The sequence below is a fragment of the Berghia stephanieae genome, chromosome 4 (assembly GCF_034508935.2).
Source record: "Berghia stephanieae isolate SIO BIC M18660-M18661 chromosome 4, UCSD_Bste_1.3, whole genome shotgun sequence".
Taxonomy (NCBI): domain Eukaryota; kingdom Metazoa; phylum Mollusca; class Gastropoda; order Nudibranchia; family Aeolidiidae; genus Berghia; species Berghia stephanieae.
The window spans coordinates 71,697,028-71,719,134 of NC_088363.1; the positions used below are offsets into that span (position 1 = coordinate 71,697,028).

Genomic DNA, 22,107 nt, shown 5'->3' on the forward strand with positions numbered 1-22,107 from the left:
GAGGCTTTTTGGGTGAGTGTCCCCAGTCATTTGGATAAGAAGTAGAATTAAGTACAATAAAACCTCGCTAAACCGTCATGATTTAGATCACAGCAATTTTGAGAGAATAATTTGTGTCTTTTCGTATCAATCCCGTGTCTAATTTTAGTATACGTTAACGCTGAGATTGATACTCCTCCAAACATTACGGCATATAATACTCGACGACGATTACCGAGAAATAAGTGAACAGTATCCACGGTAGTAATTAGTGCCGCGCTGAGGACCGGACCGAGGACCGGTCCCACGGTCTTTTAGCTGTGAACCGTGGTCCAGTCCCAAAGAGGAAGACCGCCGGCGGTCCTCACTTCTTATCACCTTTCAACGGTCTCGCGCCATACTACTTCCCCAGCGATTCGTTGCCTCGGTCCTTTGCCTATCTTCCACCAATCACCACCCATCCCACTTAATTAATCGCACCCACCCCCCTTTGCCATACACTAAACGACACAGACGACCATAGAGGCAGACGACCACCTCTCTCCACTCCGCAAACCGCCCTTTCGTGTGTGAGATGGGGGGAACAGGAGGCGCACGCCTTGGACGATTTCATTATACGGGGTAAATTTCAAAATTTACTACACCATAATGATCGCAATGACAATGATCTATGATGAAGGCATGACCCCTCTTCTCTAATGGGTTATTGTTTGAAATGTATGTGACTACTAAAGATGTGTGTGTGTGTGTGTGTGTGTGTGTGTGTGTGTGTCGAACCTAGCAAGTTGCAAGTCTGATTTTTTGTTTTCTTTTGTCCATCTCTTGTCGCCACTCCTTTCTATCGCATTGTTGTCATTTAAAATAATACAATAATATTAAAATTTCGTTTGGTGTTTTAACTAATCAAGTAATATGAGTTTCATTAGTTTCTTCCGTCCAAAAAAAAACAGTTATAACGTCTGTATTTTTAAAAGGTCCAATAGAATATTTGGGGACCCCGATAGCTCAGTTGATAGAACACTCTCTTTATACGCAAAGGGCCAGAGATCGATCCGGGTGCAGTCGATTTTTTTCTGAATCCCTGTCTACTCAGCAATGAATGGGTAGCTGAGTTTGTTAGATCTGGCGAAAAGTCACCATCGACCCCTCTTATCACCTCATCCACCCCCTCTTATTATAACTTCACGTCTCTCTCTTACTCTTCAATGCTCGCTGCCCTCTAATGTGTGTGTGTGGGGGGGGGGGAGGGGGGGTAGGAGTTGCGTGTGTGTATCAACGCCACGAACAACTCGATCAACGCCTTGGGCGATGCCATTATCTCCGTTAATGGGGATAAATTTCAAATTTTATTAAATTATCGAAGTAACAATGAAGTACGGTGAGCAAATAAAGAAGGCATCACCCCTCTTCTCTAATTAGGTTACAATTTGAAATGAGTGTGACTACTCCGTGTGTTTTACTCCTGTAGGCCACGGTTTTCATCGTGTAGCGGTCTTTAACGGTTCAAGAATGAACGGACCGGTCTAGAGACCGGTCCTTGCGGTCTTCATTTCCCAAGGACCGTAGGACCGTGGTCCTTAAGCTTGCCAAGGACCGCCCCGCACTAGTAGTAATCAACATAACGTTTTTTATTGATCCTTTGTATTACACCAATTAATGCACCCCACTAATAATTTTATTTTCTGATTGTCAGTGTGCATTGTGACATATTGATTTGCAAAGTTTAGGCCGTCGCCTGTATACACTCATAATTGCTTTAAAAATTACGACAAACTATAAAGCGAATAATGGGTCTTATTCATTAGATCAACCAATGAAATCCTTTGTTTCCTTGATTACTACTCACTAATCACGACAAACCACTTTTCACCTACTTTTGAGAGGTCATCGCTTTGTAGTCAGGCTGTAAGTTAATATAGGCTACGATTAGGCTATGTCATGATGAAGACAACGACCTGAAATTTTGATACACGTTCTAGCGAAACGTATGGGGCCGCCTGAAGATTGGTTCTGTAAGCCATCGACCTCGGCGATTTGTCTTGATTTTGTATTTATATCATGACCAACCAGAATGCTGATTTGAATTGCTTTTACATTTACCACATTTTGATCACTAAACTTTTGAAGTCTTTTTTTGGACGTGTTCTAACCCGAATCTCTCTAGAAAGGTGTTAGACCATTAAGTTTTGTGTCCGCTTTGTGATTTAATGCTATGACAACCGCCCTCTGACCTGTAGCTTCTTAGTTTGAGACCTCCTCTCAGAGACACAGAGTTAAGTTTGAAAAGTCTTTGTGTCTGCACGCAAGCGCTGTCTCTGTTGAGAAAAAGTAATAACGGCCCACAGACTTTGTTTCGCTCTCTCTCTCTCTCTCTCTCTCTCTCTCTCTCTCTCTCTATATATATATATATATATATATATATATATATATATTATATATATATATATATATATATATTAGTGTTGTCGTTGGCTTGTGACCCTTCTTTGTCAAAATTCTTTGATCACATTAAATTTAGTGGATTTGGCGCTACATAAGAGCTTTAAATTGATTTTTCTTTTGGTAGTAACGATTGTTTTACCGGTATGAAGTAATTTTAATGGACTTGTACTGTTTGAAATGGAAATTAAGTTCAGGTTGGTAGGGTATAATGACGGATGTACTGTAATACGTGGTGATGAATATGGAGTATGTTGAATCAGTGGAAATACGATAAGTAAATAGACATTCTATCATTTTTGTTCATCTATGGCTAATAAGGGAAGTGGTTGAATAGGGTTTTGCTGTATTGTTTCACTGCAACCCCAAGAGAGCAAATTTGACCCAGATAAGTGATATATAGCCCAACTTTTAGATTAATTGCTTTAAACCTTACACTGCTGTTTGTTGCATAGGTTTTGTTTGCTAATTTTTTCATTCATCTATCTTTACCGTATAAATTAGATACTTTGGTTATCAATTTTGATCACATTCTATAGAAAAAATGTTACGACTTTAACAATTTTGAAAAACAACATGTAAGTGCACATTTCCTGAACGAACGTTATGTCAATCTCGGCTCTTATTGGAACTACGTACGGACTCTACGACTCTACGTGTAAAAATGCACATCGATTTGTTTTTAACAATGTCTTTGTCATAATTATTTTGAGTTATGTCTGGGGCCGATTATTTTAGTTTGTATGTATCTGGTATGAGCGGCTATGTGGTCTAGTGGTATGACAATCGCTTTCAGATCGGAAGGTCCTGGGTTCGAGCCTCGCTCAACGCATAGTTAAGTCCTTAGAAAAGTCTTTTAACTCACATTCTCTCACCGTACTCAGGTGTAAAATGAGTACATTTCTCTGTCCGAAAAAAAATTGTAATATCTCCTAAACAAGCGTCGTTTTCCGTCCTACATGTTAAGTGTTGCTGTTGGACAGGGACCCCTTGTAAAGCGCTATGAGCATGTTTAGTGGATATTGCTCTATATAAAAGTTCATTTAAAAAATAAAGATCCTACTTGTGTACTCGTTCACAACATGTCCTGTTTCTGAGGCACCGAACTAAGCACACGATATTGAGGGGTTTCTCCATTCACTTTTGTAATGTTATTGTATACAATAATCTCCATTGAATGGTAGCAAGTATAGCTCATAATATACCTTCAATCTGTTCCCATACCTTGATAATTTGCTTGACTGGAAGATTCAGCCGTCTATATTTCACTAAACTCTTGTCAATCAAAAGTGATCATGTGCAAAATATATGTACCTTGAAAGATTTAAAGTTACCATCTTGTTTCGTTTAATACACACACACACACACACACACACACACACACACACATACACATCTATATATAAAACAAACATTCACACACGCAAACACAAACATCAGAAGACAAAAGTAATGCTTGACAATAAATGGATGATGGAAACTGTGTGGTAAAATATCAAAGAAAAACTGACTGTATGTGTATGGCCAGCATTAAACTGTCCAATTTATGTTACAGCTTTTCATTAATCACTTATTGAGCATTTCCGTAGCACAATATCCACTAAAGCACTTGACAGGGGTTCCTTAACCAACAACAACAGTTAACGTGAAAGACGAGACGTGACGCCTGATTTTTTCCGACAGACGTAACGCTGTTAACAGCAAGGTACTCATTTGACATCTGAACCTGGTGAGAGAATGTGAGTTTTTTTTTTACATCTGAGCCTGGTGAGAGAATGTGAGTAAAGAGCCCTTTTCAAGGATTCAACTTTGCGCCGCTCAGAGCGGAACTAGAATCCCGGTCCTTCCGATCCGAAGGCGAGTGTCATACTACGAAAACACATAGCCACACCTAGAATTAGAATCATGCTTAATTCACGAAACAACAAGACATTTCCCTATCACAATTTGAATCATAACTTATTTAATTTACAAAAAGACTCAAACAGCTTTACGTACAGATATCATCCATGGTAAAACAGGCAGGAAGATGAGACAGATGGCGACTTGCCAAGCTAGCGAAGTCATAGAATCTATTCCCTGTTCTGCCAGCTGAGCAAGACTTGTTCACATGTTCCATTGCTAAGTTTTGTCTTATAGACTTTTTCCATAAGCTGAAAGCGTTTTCACAAATTATATTCAGAGAGGAGGAGTGAAGTTGGTAAAAATTTGATCGCATAATATTCCGACAAAAGAATCCGATGTGCGGGTGTGTTGTCAAAAACGAAACATGCTGAGTCTGTTCTATATTGTCTGCTTGCCTCTTGTTGGAAATTGTTGAATCGTTAACAGGCCATGCCACCTTTCAGTAATTCATGGTAAATAAGTCCACGCCTGCTACTTACTGCAAACGCCATCGTGATGTTTTTCCCTCGTCGGACACTGACAACACGGATAGCCCGAGAGCCTCTTTGCGAACGACATCTTGTTCTTTTTGTCCACTGCAACCTGCATCAACCATGTCGCAAATTCATACCGAAGATTTTTGGTGTTTTCTGTATTTCTCTCTTGTGGTACGTCTTCCAGTTTCTTCAGGGCCAGTAGCATTTCATTCATAATGATGATGAAGCTAATTTTGTACTGCTACTGACATGAAGTGCTGTTGGTAGATGATGCCTCAATTCATTATTCACTTCCTTTATAGTAAATTCTGGATGATCATTCACGAGATCCGCAACTACTTTTTTCATGGCAATTCAACCTTTCCACCCCGTTTCCACAACTATCACTCCATTATTGTCAACACATCGCTTCAGGCACTTTCGTGTTTTTCCTTGGGCAAGATTATTAACCCCTAATTTGCTCACTTGGACAACATGAGTGATTCATGTTGACATCAGACATCCTGTGTGATGGATTATCTATATATTCCTTCATGGAATGCCTAGGCGACGGGATCTTATGGTGCCGTTGAGAGAGAGAGAGAGAGAGAGAGAGAGAGAGAGAGAGAGAGAGAGAGAGAAAGACTTGACTATAATATACAGCCATACTCTGGACAGATTACGTTCTTCAAATATCGATAGATTAAAATGACCATCATCTTGTCTAAAGAGAATGTCAAACCTGAGACTTCCGCTAAGTGTTTTGTTTGTTTTCAAAGTACAGCTGTACAGAGGGAACGAAAATTGTAATATCGCCTAACAGACCTCATGTCCTGTCGTAAATGTTAAATGTTTCTGTTGACCAGGGACCGCTTGTAAAGCGCTTTGAGCACATTTAGGGGATATTGCGCTATATAAAAGCTCAATTTTTATTTTTTTTTATCCGGCCAACGAGTGATGTGAGTATTTTACCTAAACGCATGGCATCAATAGGACCGCATCTTCCCGTATCATTAATTAGTCTGGTGATTTACCCTTTTATATTATATTATTGTATTATAGTGTATAATGTGATACGACGACGACTATAGATTGCTATGGTTATTATAATTATTATTATCGGAATTCTGTACTGTGTTATAATTATGGGATGCGTTTATCGAATACCTACGGGTTGATTTCAGTGCCGAGCCGATGATAATAATATGGGCAATTGGTAGTGCGGGGCGGTCCTTGGCAAGCTTAAGGACCACGGTCCTACGGTCCTTGGGAAATGAAGACCGCAAGGACCGGTCTCTAGACCGGTCCGTTCATTCTTGAACCGTTAAAGACCGCTACACGATGAAAACCGTGGCCTACAGGAGTAAAACACACGGAGTAGTCACACTCATTTCAAATTGTAACCTAATTAGAGAAGAGGGGTGATGCCTTCTTTATTTGCTCACCGTACTTCATTGTTACTTCGATAATTTAATAAAATTTGAAATTTATCCCATTAACGGAGATAATGGCATCGCCCAAGGCGTTGATCGAGTTGTTCGTGGCGTTGATACACACACGCAACTCCTACCCCCCCCCCCCCCCCCCCCCCCCCACACACACACACACATTAGAGGGCAGCGAGCATTGAAGAGTAAGAGAGAGACGTGAAGTTATAATAAGAGGGGGTGGATGAGGTGATAAGAGGGGTCGATGGTGACTTTTCGCCAGATCTAACAAACTCAGCTACCCATTCATTGCTGAGTAGACAGGGATTCAGAAAAAAATCGACTGCACCCGGGATCGATCTCTGGCCCTTTGCGTATAAAGAGAGTGTTCTATCAACTGAGCTATCGGGGTCCCCAAATATTCTATTGGACCTTTTAAAAATACAGACGTTATAACTGTTTTTTTTTTTTGGACGGAAGAAACTAATGAAACTCATATTACTTGATTAGTTAAAACACCAAACGAAATTTTAATATTATTGTATTATTTTAAATGACAACAATGCGATAGAAAGGAGTGGCGACAAGAGATGGACAAAAGAAAACAAAAAATCAGACTTGCAACTTGCTAGGTTCGACACACACACACACACACACACACACACACACACACACACACATCTTTAGTAGTCACATACATTTCAAACAATAACCCATTAGAGAAGAGGGGTCATGCCTTCATCATAGATCATTGTCATTGCGATCATTATGGTGTAGTAAATTTTGAAATTTACCCCGTATAATGGAATCGTCCAAGGCGTGCGCCTCCTGTTCCCCCCATCTCACACACGAAAGGGCGGTTTGCGGAGTGGAGGGAGGTGGTCGTCTGCCTCTATGGTCGTCTGTGTCGTTTAGTGTATGGCAAAGGGGGGTGGGTGCGATTAATTAAGTGGGATGGGTGGTGATTGGTGGAAGATAGGCAAAGGACCGAGGCAACGAATCGCTGGGGAAGTAGTATGGCGCGAGACCGTTGAAAGGTGATAAGAAGTGAGGACCGCCGGCGGTCTTCCTCTTTGGGACTGGACCACGGTTCACAGCTAAAAGACCGTGGGACCGGTCCTCGGTCCGGTCCTCAGCGCGGCACTAGCAATTGGCGCATTCGAATGCGTTCATTTCTTCTTTTTTGTGTGTGTGTGTGTGTGTGTTTCAATTATTATTATTTTTTAAATCAAAAAGGTAATCCTGTACTGTGTTATAATGGGATGCGTTTATCGAATACCTACGGGTTGATTTCAGCGCCGATGATATGGACAATTGGTGCATTTGAATGCGTGTAATTTCTTTTGTTGGTTTGTTTGGGGTTTTTTGGGTTGTTTTTTTCTTTCAATTATTACCAAAAAAAAATAAATGAAATAAAATAAAAACAAGAAAGTAACATAATTTGATTTGATTTCCAACGAATGGTGTTGTAATATTGTTGTAGGCTGTGTGTGGGTTTATTTATGAATTGCGATCTTTGATTTAGATATAATATTATAGTGAGTCATTTTTTAAATTACTTTATTTGATTTTGTTGTATTGGTTTGATAATAGGGGTTGTGTGTTTGCGCGCGCGTGAGCGTGTGTTTGTGTGTCTGCTCATTTTGGAAATCTTTTCTAATGATTCTGGACCATTGTTTGTTTTTGGAGTTTCTTTTTTTTTATCCTATAATCATCTTCATTGTCATTATTGAGATGGGGGTAGTGGAAAGGCAGGGGGAAGGGGGGGGGAGGGAGAAGGTGAGAATAGATATTTTAGGCTTAATCATCGGCGTCCTTTCAATTGTAGCTTATCAATAATATGGGTGGTGGCTAATTAAGCCTTAACGTCATTATGATATATAGAAAATGATAATACATGTTATAATAATACTTGCTAGTCGTGTGTGGTGTTTGAATGCCTTTCGATGTTCTCACTGTATATATGTATCAATGTGTCCCCTTTTGTATCCCTTAGCCAATTATCTACTCTGATTTATTTAATGTCTATTTTCCCTTAGTTTTGAAGGAAAAACAGGGACTGAATTATAATATATATGGGATGCGTTTATCGAATACCTATGATTTTTTTTATATATTCAAAATTAATTATTATTGGAATACATTTTTTGATTATTATATTAAATGCCACCCGCTGTGCTCATAGGTTTTTGGGGATTTTTTTTTAATGTTTTGTTTTATTCTATTTTATTTTGTTCCATTTTTTTTTCTTATTGTTTTTTTTTCTTCCAAATAAAGTCCACGTTTTACCTTGGGTGCTAATAGTGTGTGTCTCGGGTCTGGAAAATGGCCTTGATTACGGTTTTATTGGAAAACGTGTTACTGTTGATAATTTCTATAGGAATCTCAAGTTGGGTGGGATCTGGTGTTTGTTCCTTTAGGTTTTTTGTCCATCTTTTCTCCTTTTTTTTCTTTCCTTCTTTCTTTCCTTCTTACTTTCCTTCTTTCTTTCTTTCTTTATTTCTTTCCTTCTTTCTTTCTTTCTTTCTTTCTTTCATTATTTATTTCTTTAGTTTTTGGGGTTTTTTTGTCATTCTTTTCTTCTTTTCTTGCCTTCCTTCTTTCCTTTTTTTTTCTTTCTTCTTGAAGTTGGGGGAGGGGGGTGTCGATCTTTAACAAGTAATACAATTTCCTCGACGTGCACATATTATATGCAGGTCTGACATCCGAACCAACCCACTTATGGGCCTAGTTTAACAGTGTTGTAATGGACAATATTTTGCGTTTGTTGTTGTTGTTTTGTTTTTTTTTTTTTTGAGATTTCCATTACAACAATGAGCCCATAAGGAATTAGGTTATCAGGCTTGCAAAAAAGTGCACGGCGAAATTCCCCAATTTAAAAATTTTAAAAAGAATTTATTATTCATATTTGTGTGTGTGTGTGTGTGTGTGTGTGTGTGTGTGTGCGTGTGTGTGTGTGTGATTTTAGAAATGATTATTTTGAATAGATGCTCACTTTTGTTTAATATAATTTGTCTTGATTATATGATAAATAATTTAATCACCATTCGCTGTGGTAGGTAAAGATTGATAACGATTTCAACACGGAGTGATGAATAGGATAAATTAATGAATGGTGATGGTGATGGTGATGGTGATGGTGGTGGAATTGGGGGGGGGGGGTGATCATCCGTCATTGTTGTTGTTTGTTGTTATTGTTGTTGTAGTTAATCACCGAGAGATCGTTAATTATCGTTTTAATTATTATTGTAATTCGGTAACGTAACGGCTCTTTGGAATCAAAACATTATGCAGGAGTTTTGGTTTGGCTGGGGCGATAAGATTGGAAAAGAGGGGGGAGGGGGAGGGCAAGGTAATGCTAGCATCGGAATGGGAGATCTCTTTTATTTGTATAATAATTATGTACCATGATAGATTGAAAAAAAAAGGGGGGGGGGGTATAGAAGAGGAATAAAGACAAAACAAAACAGAAGACATGGAATGTGAATATGGTTATAATAATAATGATTATGAAGATAATAATGATAATGATAATAATAACGGTGTGCATAATGATAGTGCATGTAAATCAATATTATATTATAGAGGAACGAGAAAATGTGGTTTAATTTGTGAATTAGTAATTAGTTGATTGTAGTTGACGCATCTAATTTTTTTTTAATAAATAAAAGAAAGACAAACATGCAAGGGAGTAATGGTGGTCCGAATGCGACACCACTGATGTTGATTTATTTGCCAGATCAAACAATTTTTGATGGTGATTATTTTTTGATTTATTTTGTTTGATTTTTTTTTTGTTGATGATTTTTTGGGGTTTTAAAAAATTATTATTTTGTTTTGTTTTTGTTACTATTTGTGTGTGTGTGTGTGTGTGTGTGCGTGCGTGTGTGTCGTGAAATTCATAAATGTGAACTGTAGTCTGGATCCTCTATTTAGGGGCTACAACGACTACGAAGAAGAAGAACCTGGGACCTCGCGAGGTGAGGGTTTTGGCAATTAAATAAACTGATATTTGAAGGACGAATTTTCTGGCCAAATGGCTTAATCCGTGTCTTTCCAGAGTACGGCAGTTGACTGGTTAAACACATACTGACATCACTGAGTCATGGTTGTAGAGATTACATAATATTACCCCTTTTGGAAAGAAAGTTAATTATTCTCACTATATTTGGATAACATATTAATAAAGTTTTATTTTCCTTGTTTTTCTCGTCGTTGTTTTGTTTGGTTTTAATTTTTGGCAGACACGAGGTGAAGCCGACGTAAATATATATACAGGTCTGACTCATGAGCCTATTTTAACATTTTTGTAATGGACAATATTTTGCGTCATTTTAAAGATTTCCATTACAACAATGAGCCCAAAAGGAATTGGGTTATCAGACCTGCAAATAAGTGCCCACGGGTGAAGAGCGACTTTTAGATTCTATTTTGATGTGCCCTCAAGGGTTTACAAATAAAAACCTTTTAACATCCAAATGCAAACAGAAAAGTAAACTTTATTTTGCCAGATTTGTTGAAATATATAGTATTCCCCCATAGCCACGATCAATACACACATTCAATGAGAATTTTTAACTGTTTACATGACATTTTGAGATACATTTTGGTGTTAATGTGATTGTACAGATAAAAACAAAGTAGACACGACAGGAATTGGGCTGATTAGCGCCACAAGGGGTGTCTCTCTTATGTTTTCGAAACTAAAATCTGTTTTCAAAAATGTCGTCTGACATTTTATCTATTTACAATTGGATGGCATGCCTCGTTAAATAATTTGACATTTGGCTCAAAACGATTGAGTTGTGTGATATCAATAAATGATTTATTTATTTCAGGAATCATCGCCACAATGAACTCAATAACGTATTTATCTTTATCGCCAGTACCATTAAAGCAACTACCAGCCCAATAATCGTGAATTCATAATAGTCCTCTTTTCGCAACAAATGCCAAGCATAAAGCAATTATTCATACTTTTAGACAAGAATGATATGTTTATTTATTTGACTTTTTTTCTTACATTTCAGTTGATTTGCACAGCTCCACCACTTGGGTACCATCAGTGAATTCAAAATGGAGAATCGCAGTGGATTTCGGAGACATAGCACACTATTATTGGTTGTGACCATATTGATTCTTGGAATTTTAATTGTGGATGTCAGTGCTACAGAAACAGACGACAACAGATCTTGTCCAAAGGAAGTGATTATGCCAGAGCACGGATCTGGGTAAGAATAAGTGTGGCCCATCGTGTCAATGCGGTATTATCTCGAAATTAACTATAAAAAATTTACAAACTATTTAAATTAAAATACGTAATTGCTTAACTTAATCTTTTATTCGAATTTAACCGCACGATAAAAGTTTTGTAGCTTTACTTATATTCATCTGGCAATGGTTTCAAAAGTTGTTGAAAGTGAAGGAAAACGGTGTTGGGCATAAGGTTTCTGCGGCCGATGTCAATTTTGACCGAACCCGATAGTTGTCGGAGTCGACACTGAGCCGGCTGAACTGAAAAATAAACTTGATGTTTTGCTTCATTCGGAGTAAAACTGTTTAGAAAGTATAACTTTATTGTTTCGACTCTCTCTCTCTCTCTCTCTCTCTCTCTCTCTCTCTCTCTCTCTCTCTCTCTCTCTCTCTCTCTCTCTCTCTCTCTCTCTCTCTCTCTCTCTCTCTCAACAATAAAGCATTGTATAGCTGATTCGAACTCCTCTTTATATAGAAAATATTGTCTCAATGTGCTCAATGCGCTGAACAAGGGGTATCACGCCAACAGAAACACTTAACTCATCGAATGAAACCAGACGCCTGTAACGAACCAAGAACTCATTTTACTCATTTTTAAGTGCATTAACAACATGCGAGTAAATATATTTTCAATGATTCAACTTTGAGCCGCACACAGCGAAACTCGAACCCGGGACCTACAGGTCACAAGGCGGTGATGGTCATATCACAGGTCAATGAATGCTCACAGTTAGGTGCTCAATCAACTCAGTCAAACCATATGTCTATCCGTCAACTCATTCGTCCATTTCATCCTATACACACCCATCCTTCTACAAACAGACATAAGAGGTACATCCCAGTCATTTAGAGTCCACCCGCAAGCCATATCCTGCTCTACTTCCTACGATTGGGCTTATTTCCTCTTATCTTTCCAGCCCATCCAAACACAATTTGACCTGGTTTCCCAGGAAATCTATATTTAGAGTACTGGCCAACGTAGAGCGATGTCCAATTGTTAGCACCGACCGCTTTGATTGATCTTATCAAACCAAATAATAAGACGATGTTTGGAAATAATTGGTTTCAGTGTAATGTTAATTATCTCGAGCGTGGAAATATTACATGGGCTTTAGTGAACCAATATGATGATGATGACGATGATGATGATGATGATGATGATGATGATCATCATCATCATCATCATGATGATGACGACGATGATGATCATGATGATGATGATGATGATGATGATGATGATCATGATGATCATGATGATGATGATGATGATGATCATGATGATGATCATGATGATGATTATGATGATGATGATGATTATGATGATGATGATGATGATGATGATGATGATGATGATGATGATGATGATGATGATGATGATGATGATAACTTCTTATCATTTAATATATTGTTTAGCCAGTAACTGCCGTAATTTTGGGGAAAACTCGTATTTAAACATTTGGACAGAAAACCGGTCCTTCAAATATCAATCGATTAAAATTAGTGCGGGGCGGTCCTTGGCAAGCTTAAGGACCACGGTCCTACGGTCCTTGGGAAATGAAGACCGCAAGGACCGGTCCGTTCATTCTTGAACCGTTAAAGACCGCTACACGATGAAAACCGTGGCCTACAGGAGTAAAACACACGGAGTAGTCACACTCATTTCAAATTGTAACCTAATTAGAGAAGAGGGGTGATGCCTTCTTTATTTGCTCACCGTACTTCATTGTTACTTCGATAATTTAATAAAATTTGAAATTTATCCCCATTAACGGAGATAATGGCATCGCCCAAGGCGTTGATCGAGTTGTTCGTGGCGTTGATACACACACGCAACTCCTACCCCCCCCCCCTCCCCCCCCCCCCACACACACACACATTAGAGGGCAGCGAGCATTGAAGAGTAAGAGAGAGACGTGAAGTTATAATAAGAGGGGGTGGATGAGGTGATAAGAGGGGTCGATGGTGACTTTTCGCCAGATCTAACAAACTCAGCTACCCATTCATTGCTGAGTAGACAGGGATTCAGAAAAAAATCGACTGCACCCGGGATCGATCTCTGGCCCTTTGCGTATAAAGAGAGTGTTCTATCAACTGAGCTATCGGGGTCCCCAAATATTCTATTGGACCTTTTAAAAATACAGACGTTATAACTGTTTTTTTTTGTGGACGGAAGAAACTAATGAAACTCATATTACTTGATTAGTTAAAACACCAAACGAAATTTTAATATTATTGTATTATTTTAAATGACAACAATGCGATAGAAAGGAGTGGCGACAAGAGATGGACAAAAGAAAACAAAAAATCAGACTTGCAACTTGCTAGGTTCGACACACACACACACACACACACACACACACACACACACACACATCTTTAGTAGTCACATACATTTCAAACAATAACCCATTAGAGAAGAGGGGTCATGCCTTCATCATAGATCATTGTCATTGCGATCATTATGGTGTAGTAAATTTTGAAATTTACCCCGTATAATGGAATCGTCCAAGGCGTGCGCCTCCTGTTCCCCCCATCTCACACACGAAAGGGCGGTTTGCGGAGTGGAGGGAGGTGGTCGTCTGCCTCTATGGTCGTCTGTGTCGTTTAGTGTATGGCAAAGGGGGGTGGGTGCGATTAATTAAGTGGGATGGGTGGTGATTGGTGGAAGATAGGCAAAGGACCGAGGCAACGAATCGCTGGGGAAGTAGTATGGCGCGAGACCGTTGAAAGGTGATAAGAAGTGAGGACCGCCGGCGGTCTTCCTCTTTGGGACTGGACCACGGTTCACAGCTAAAAGACCGTGGGACCGGTCCTCGGTCCGGTCCTCAGCGCGGCACTAATTAAAATTACCCTTATCTGGGCAAAAACTTTCAAACTTGAGACTTCTCGAAGTCTTCCTTCAATCCCAGGTTTGAGAGTTTCTGGTCAAGATGAGGGTCATGTAAATCGATCGGTATTTGAAGGATGACTTTTGTTGCCAATTTTTTAAGTACATGTTATTCCAGAGAGCGGCAGTGAACTGGTAGAATAAAAATAGGGTTGGGGGGTCAAAAGTTTTCCGTATAGCCAATGTTAATTTTTTTGCAAACGAACAAGAATTACTGGCAAATCTAAACACTATTAAACTGTTTTTAGAAATTGATATACAAGTAGCTTGCAAACCTTTTCTAAATCAAGGGTAATCTTATAACCCGTTGACTCAAATGATTGATAAAATCTGCTTAGGCATGATTGGTAATCGCCATGGTCCGCCACGTTGCCAGATTAATTTGCGCGCTACTTTATTGTGCGGCGTGTGCGTTATATTAATTTTAACTCCTAAAATGGTCGCACAAATTTAGCACAAATTCATAAATGTGCTAGTAGTGCATTTCGCAGTAAAGGCTGAAATTTTTTTAATTATACATTCCCGTCACGCCGCTTTTTTCCCTGAGGTCTTTTGATAAATTCAAGAATGATTAGACGTTAAACAACAAAGGCTTGTAAGTTTGTGAATCCAAAGATTCCATCTGAAAATCTCATTCAAGACATTAAATTGTTGTATCTCTTTTGTAAATATTAATCTGTCTGACAATTTATAAGCATTATTGTTGTAATAGTTAATATTTAGCGATGGTTTTAGAGTTTTTACATTACAACAATGCGAACGAGCGTAACAATTCAGGCTACCAGATTGTAAATAAAATGGACGTGTGTCTAGTGCATCTCATTTCTATAATAGATTATCACTGTGACAAAATAGGGAGCAGGAATGGTGTAAGATAAAGAACTAAAAAGTGCCCAGTCGAGGCAGCCTGATTTTTCTGGAATATTTTTATTTTGGATATAATTTTTCTTTCTTGCTCTGTCTGGCACTGTTTGATAGCACTTTTTGAGTTCCTTGTATAAGATTATCGAAAATTTCAAAACGGCATTATGTCGAGCTGAACCGAATGTTTCAAGTTGAGTCTTAAACGTCACTCATACATTTTGTTTTAAAATAAATGCGGGAGCATTTACACGCATTTTGGGGGACCTACACTGGCTACCTGTAAAGTTTATAATTGAATTAAAAATACTTACCCACGTTTTCAATTGCTTACACAATTCTGCTCCTGTTTACCTTCAAGAACGTATCCCTTTTATGAACCCAGTCGAAATTTAAATTTCCCAAGGGAGCCCCATAATCGTTAGTTTTTAAGATTGGACCACCAAGGAACTCCATCAGTGGTGAAACTAAAAATAATTAAAATCTACTTACTTTTAGAAAACGGTTAAAAACGGAGAGTTTCTGTAGGGCATATAATTTGGACCTTAATATATTATTTTATCATCGTATTTATGTGGTTTTTAACATGTCAGTTCTATATTTGCGTACGATACAAGATGTGTTGATGTAAAGCGCCAGTGAGCAATCGTAATTGAAATTAGGCGCTAGTTAAATTCATTATATTATTATTATTATTATTATTATTATTATTATTATTATTATTATTATTATTATTATTATTATTATTACTAAACTTGTTGTTAAGAGGAAAAGGGTGAGATTCCGACAGCAATGTTCAAACCCTGCGTCCTAAGAGTGTAAGACCAATGCGTTATCTACATTGACACCTCGCCACTTTTTACTGCTATTTACAACTTGAATTGATTCAATGTTCCTTAAATTAACACTGGCATTTCTAAGGGATTTTTGCCATCTATTTTCCCCAAGGGTGAGATTATGCTGGATAATGCGGTCTCAAGACAAGGTTAGTACGGATCAGGGATTACCGGTACATTCAAAACAAATGACAGAAGGGACAAGACTGGTATACACGGACAAAACACCTTCTGTTCATTTTTTGCCATTTGATATATCGATAAATGTGAGAATCTGGTATTGTGGTGGAATTAAGATAATTGAATATAAAAGTGAAAATAATAGTAATTTTGAAAGTTATAGTTTTTTTAAGTCAAGGAAACTGAACACCTCCCCCCCCCCCCCCCCCCCCCCCCCCCCCCCCCTACAACACACTCAATGACGGCATTCAGTTTAATTCTGTTGAGGGCTGCGAAAACTGGAAATCATTTTAAAATACTCTCAATTCGTATTCTTCTCCCTATACTCATTGTCAAAGGAGTATCTGGCAGGTGCTAGCATTGACTCTGTCGAGTAAAAAAATATAATCGCGTCGTATGTAATCGTATGTAATATCTCGTCATATTGTATTTGAGCACATTCAGTGGATATTTTACAATTGTTGACCGATTTCGTAAATTATATAAATTGGCCTGAAAGCGGATTAGAGTTTACCGGGTGTTTATGAGGTGTTTCCTTGAAATCAACGAAATCCCGATTTCAGTCAGAAATCTTATCATAAAAACCGCTTCTTCCCCTAAAGTAATTCAAGAGTATAGAATGATCAAATTTGATGGAAATACCACCATCATTTATCTTAAGATTTATTTATTGTTATTTTTACCAGAATATATCATAAACAAAAATATTTGATTTTACGCATCATATGAATACTTAATGAATATCCTATTTTTTTTGCTCGAAGAGTTGGCAGTTGATATTATCGCTTTCGATATTGATTTTTTTTCTTACTCACTATTTGTACAAATATGGTAAAAGTAACGTTGGATTAAACAATAAAATATTGCTCATCAGCCGAAATGAAAGACTTTGTTTTGTATTTTTGCTAGGAAAATATTAATTTCTAATTTGAAAAAAAATAAATAAATAAATTGTAGTAGGCTTTTATATATATTCCTTGTTAAAGGATGTAGAACATACATCAAAGCACATTTTGTATGAGAGTAAAGTATCATACATATATGCTCAGAGTGACATGTCCATCTGCCGTGCGCGCAGGTTTGAAATGTTTTGAAAAAATTTAAGAGTCATTTTAACCAATCCTGATAATTTGAAGTATAAGCTGTATTTTATCTGACAAAATCAATTTACAAAATAGGTTTTATGTCAGAGTTCGTGCGAATTGGTTCATAATGTGCTGACAAACGGAAGACTAAAGTCAATACTCAACTGACTCGTATGTTCCATGGTGATAACCTCCTAATTTTGATATGCTTGGCTCCGTCCTCCCCATAATCTCTTTACTAGACAGTAAATCATGAACTCTCTGGGAAAAATTGCCGACGAGCTCTATTATTCTGATGGTCGCGTTGATTCCCCGTTATGCTTTCGTTAATCTTTCATTGGGATTTCTGAGAAATGGAGGGACGACAATTTTCCATGACTTTGTGATGATATTATGACAATGAGTGTCAGATTGATGGCCTGAAATAAAGCGATAAGACTCGGCAGGAGACGGGAAATTGAATATGAAATGTGGAGGGGAACAGTCAAGGAATAAAATGATTGAACAGTGGAAGAGCCTGGTTCTTAACAGCTCAAATAAATTGTTATCAAAATAGTCTCTTTGACTATTATACTCGGACTTTGTATTCCTTTCTTTCTTAAATAGATTTCCTCTTAGAAATTGGTGTAGAAAAGGTTTTGACTCGAGAACAATAAAATTAATAAAATAGTAAAAATAATTCTTTAAAAATGTTTATCAATCCCCTTATTCATCTCCGAGGGAAACATTGTCTTTGGGGTATGTGCCAAGGGAAGACTGGAATAATCCAGACATCAGCCACAGTGCAGCATATATTTAATGGGGTACTGAGAGGTGGCTTGCTCTATCCACAAAGACCATAACACCGTGCCGCATTATCAAAGATATAACACTTGTCTTAATGCGCTTTGCAATATTTACCATTTAGAATTTTGGAACGATAATATCGTTACACATGGTGGAAAATTCTTTGAAAGCATAGTGTTTGAACTTGCACTGTCGTTGTGCATAGCTAGGTGCCTATACATTCACATGTAAATCAATTGAAACAGTTTATGTCAAGCAAAGAATAAAATATCAAGTGAAAGGAGATTACACTCATTATCATAAATTTAATACTGGCCGAGCTTACTCTGCGAGACTAACATACAATAAATCCAATGGAAATTATCGATAACTACTAAGACATACTGGAATAACACAAGTGGGGTCCCCAGCAGTCCAAGACCACAAAGTGAGCCAAACCGAGGTGGCTTGCCCAAGGTTTCATATTGATGCTCGGATTTGAATAAGTTACCGTTTGCGTAAAAAAGCAACCAAAAACAAAAAAGAACCCCCCCCCCCCCCCCCCCCCCCAAAAAAAACAAAAAAAAAAAACAAAAAAAAACAAAAAACAATGTTAACGCTGTGCCTAGATGCTACAATACCTGAATAAATAATATTGTTTACTTCAGTAACAAGATAGGATTGTAGGATTGCCTACAACACTGATTTTTAGATACTTGCATCGATCAGCTCCAAATTACCTTAATGTACTTATTGAATTTAAATTCCCTGTTCGGGACTTACGATCAGCCTCAGATGTCCGTGAAGAAATTAAATGCAGGTAAAAGAGTTTTTTCATGAACTGGCCCCTCCATTTGGAATAACTTACGTTTTGAGATAAGAAATTCAGAATCCATCGAGGCATTCAAAAGCAAGCTAAAGACACATTATTACTTTAGAAAACATTTCTCTCCTTGATCTTTTTTTTCTAATGAATTTCTATATTGATATCGTTTTAAATATTGAATATATATCCGTCTGTATCTCATAGCTGTAGTAATTGTTTAATGATATATATATATATATATATATATATATATATATATATATATATATATATATATTATCATCATCATCATCATCATCATCATCATCATCATCATCATCATCATCATCATCATCATCATCATCATATTATTATTATTATTATTATTATTATTATTATTATTATTATTATTATCATCATCATCATTATTATTATCATCATCATTATTATTATTATTATTATTATTATTATTATTATTATTATTATTATTATTATTATCATCATCATCATTATTATTATCATCATTTTTTATTATTATTATTATTATTATTATTATTATTATTATTATTATTAATAATAATAATAATAATAATAATAATAATAATAATAATAATAATAATAATAATATAATAATAATAATAATAATAATAATAATATTAAAATATGTAAAAAATACTTATAATTAAATGACCAATTATGTCAAAAGTTTGAGTCAATGGGTCAATGTAAAAGACGATGACATTTGGCTTGCCTGGGGTCTCAAGATCAAACCCCATGAGCAATAAACATTCGAGGCTATAATATCGACTTGGTGGAACTATCATCAATACTGAGAAACTGTGACCAAACACTTTTTTCTTTTTACCCAGAAAAGTGTTACTTCAAGTATCGATCGAACACCAACTTGTCATGAAGTCACAAATTTGAGAATTCAATGAAGTGCTATGTTTCACACTTTTTAACAAATTATCAATTGCCGTTTCAACCGATCCATATTTGAAATATCTAAATGTTTCCTCGAAAAAATGAGATATAAATGTTGTTTTGTCGGAGTACTACTACGTCAGAACGGTGACGTCAAGCGCATTCTAATATGTTGACAAATTTTTGTATACGGCCAAGGGAAATTACTCACAACTAATATCCTGGCATACCAGCGTTGCCCAGATGGAGAAAGCCCTAATTCTTTTTAGCAGACCAAATTGACACCAATCCTATGGAGAGGGATAAGGGGACATCTTTGATGTCAATATGACCACTAAATAAGAAGGTAATGAGCTTATTTGGGCATTGTCACGTCCCCCTTCCCTTCTCCACTTCCACTTCCAACAACACAAAATGGGCCAAATACGAATTGATATTTATTATCATTTGGTTACATGAGTGTTATTATTAATGTTATAATTATAGCATCATCTCATGGAATTCCTTAATCTTGTTATGGTGCCCTTATGTAAAGTCTGCTTGACTGATTTCTTGATGCCATGGTGTACGGATTTTGGCATTAGATGTCCTTCGTGACGTTATTCACCAATGTGCATTAACTCCATTAAATATGTTAGTTCAAGCGAGCTTTGAATTGAATTGATTCACACACTCGCGCTCATCAATTCTATTGTGTGCTGAATGACAAAAAAAATTGAAAGACACTGCATGTCTATTGTCTTTTTGAAAAATAATGATTTGTATTTGTAATTTTCGAAATGCCCACACCATTCCAAAATACTAGCCAGTTAGAATTATGTGACACAGATCCAGACGTTTTTCACTTTAAAAAATAGGAATCATTTTTACTCAATTCATAAGGCATCCAGCTCACTGATGAAATCAATCCAACATTAATTTCATCTTACACCATTTTATGCTCATTGGTATTTTGAACAGTAATTACTATAGAACTGAGTTGAACGAGTCTAAACTCCCAACATAATTGATATTATAGCCTCAAATAATATATTGCAGATTGGGTTTGACCGCCACAAACCAAATACCATCTGCATTTAAAGTGTCCTATTCGCCAAGTTTTGACATTATTGGTCATTGAATTTTAAGTATTTTTTCTACCTATCTTGTTTCTGAAGTAAACAATGGTATTTATTATTCAGGTGCTATGGCATCGTGGCAAAGAGGTACAATCTTTGTTTTGGACCCAAACGGTACTGAATTCAAATCCCAGGCTCAAAGTTTGGCCTTGAGCAAGCTTGAGCTAACTTTGTGGCGTTGGACTGCAGCCTGGAGTCCCATTGGGGATGAATAAAGGATTTTGAAAAAAAATATTAACCGTTTACTCGGATTTTGGATTTTTTTTAAGGGAGGGGAGTTCCTTTACTTTTATAGCGCGTAATGAGCAAGAACAATTACTTACTAGCCTCTGCGTTATGGCAAGTAGTTTTCAGCAGATCGTAAATAGATCCAAACACCCAAGTACCAAGGGATCGGTAAAACAGGGAGTGAGAAAATTGTTGAAACAAGATTATAATTAACCTTTATAGCGTGTAGATAGAGCGAAGATGACATCACGCAGTTGTTTTTTGCCATCCACGTTTATGAGTAATTCTCACAAAACTGTATTTACCAGATTATAAAAGTTCATGGTTACACATAGTTTTGTGTGTTTTTCCGTTATACTTCTGGGTGGCAACGTTACGAGCTTCTTAGACACGCATATACTATAGATAATCAATCTAAATTCAAAAACTTTTTAAAACACTCCAGGTCGGCTTTATATCTGATTTTTTTGTGTCTGTTTTTTTTCCTTGTATTTTTTTTTTTTTTGCTTTGCCTTGCACTGTTTCTTACGACCGTAGACACTTTATCAGATATTTATCTTACACCAGTGCCTGCTCCCTAAATTGTCTCCTTAATATTTCCATTATGACAACAGCGGGTTCAAATTTCTAATTTTATATCCATCCTCCGTAGGGCACTATAGGTTGGAGTGTGAAAATTTCATTGTCTGCGAATCAGGTACTTTCTTATCTAAAATTTTCATCGGGCATAATTATTAACCCCCTATCTCCCTCATTTGAATAAATAGGACGTGCCTTGCGGAAGGGCGGAGTCAATTGAATTTTTAACGAGAATGACGTAGTTGCCCCAACGTTGTTATAAATATGACTTTAGTTAATCGACAAGTGACGGTAATCTGTCAAAATTTATGGATCCCACTTTTATTATTATTATTATCATCATCATCATCATCATCATCATCATCATCATCATCATCATCA

General features: G+C 37.1%; 1 protein-coding gene across 4 annotated transcripts in view; it reads left to right on the forward strand.

The window, feature by feature from the left end:
- Positions 1–22,107, forward strand: part of LOC144971156 (uncharacterized) — an 85,198-nt gene that overhangs the window by 16,591 nt on the left and 46,500 nt on the right. For 2 of the 4 annotated variants that reach the window (XM_078911633.1, XM_078911632.1), the window contains one exon: positions 11,236–11,436. In XM_078911633.1, the coding sequence (XP_078767759.1) occupies positions 11,282–11,436 (155 nt within the window). In that variant the 5' untranslated portion in view covers positions 11,236–11,281. Of the gene's footprint in view, positions 1–10,972; positions 11,011–11,038; positions 11,072–11,235; positions 11,437–22,107 lie in introns of those variants that run through there. The other 2 variants (XM_078911634.1, XM_078911636.1) reach the window with 2 other exon arrangements.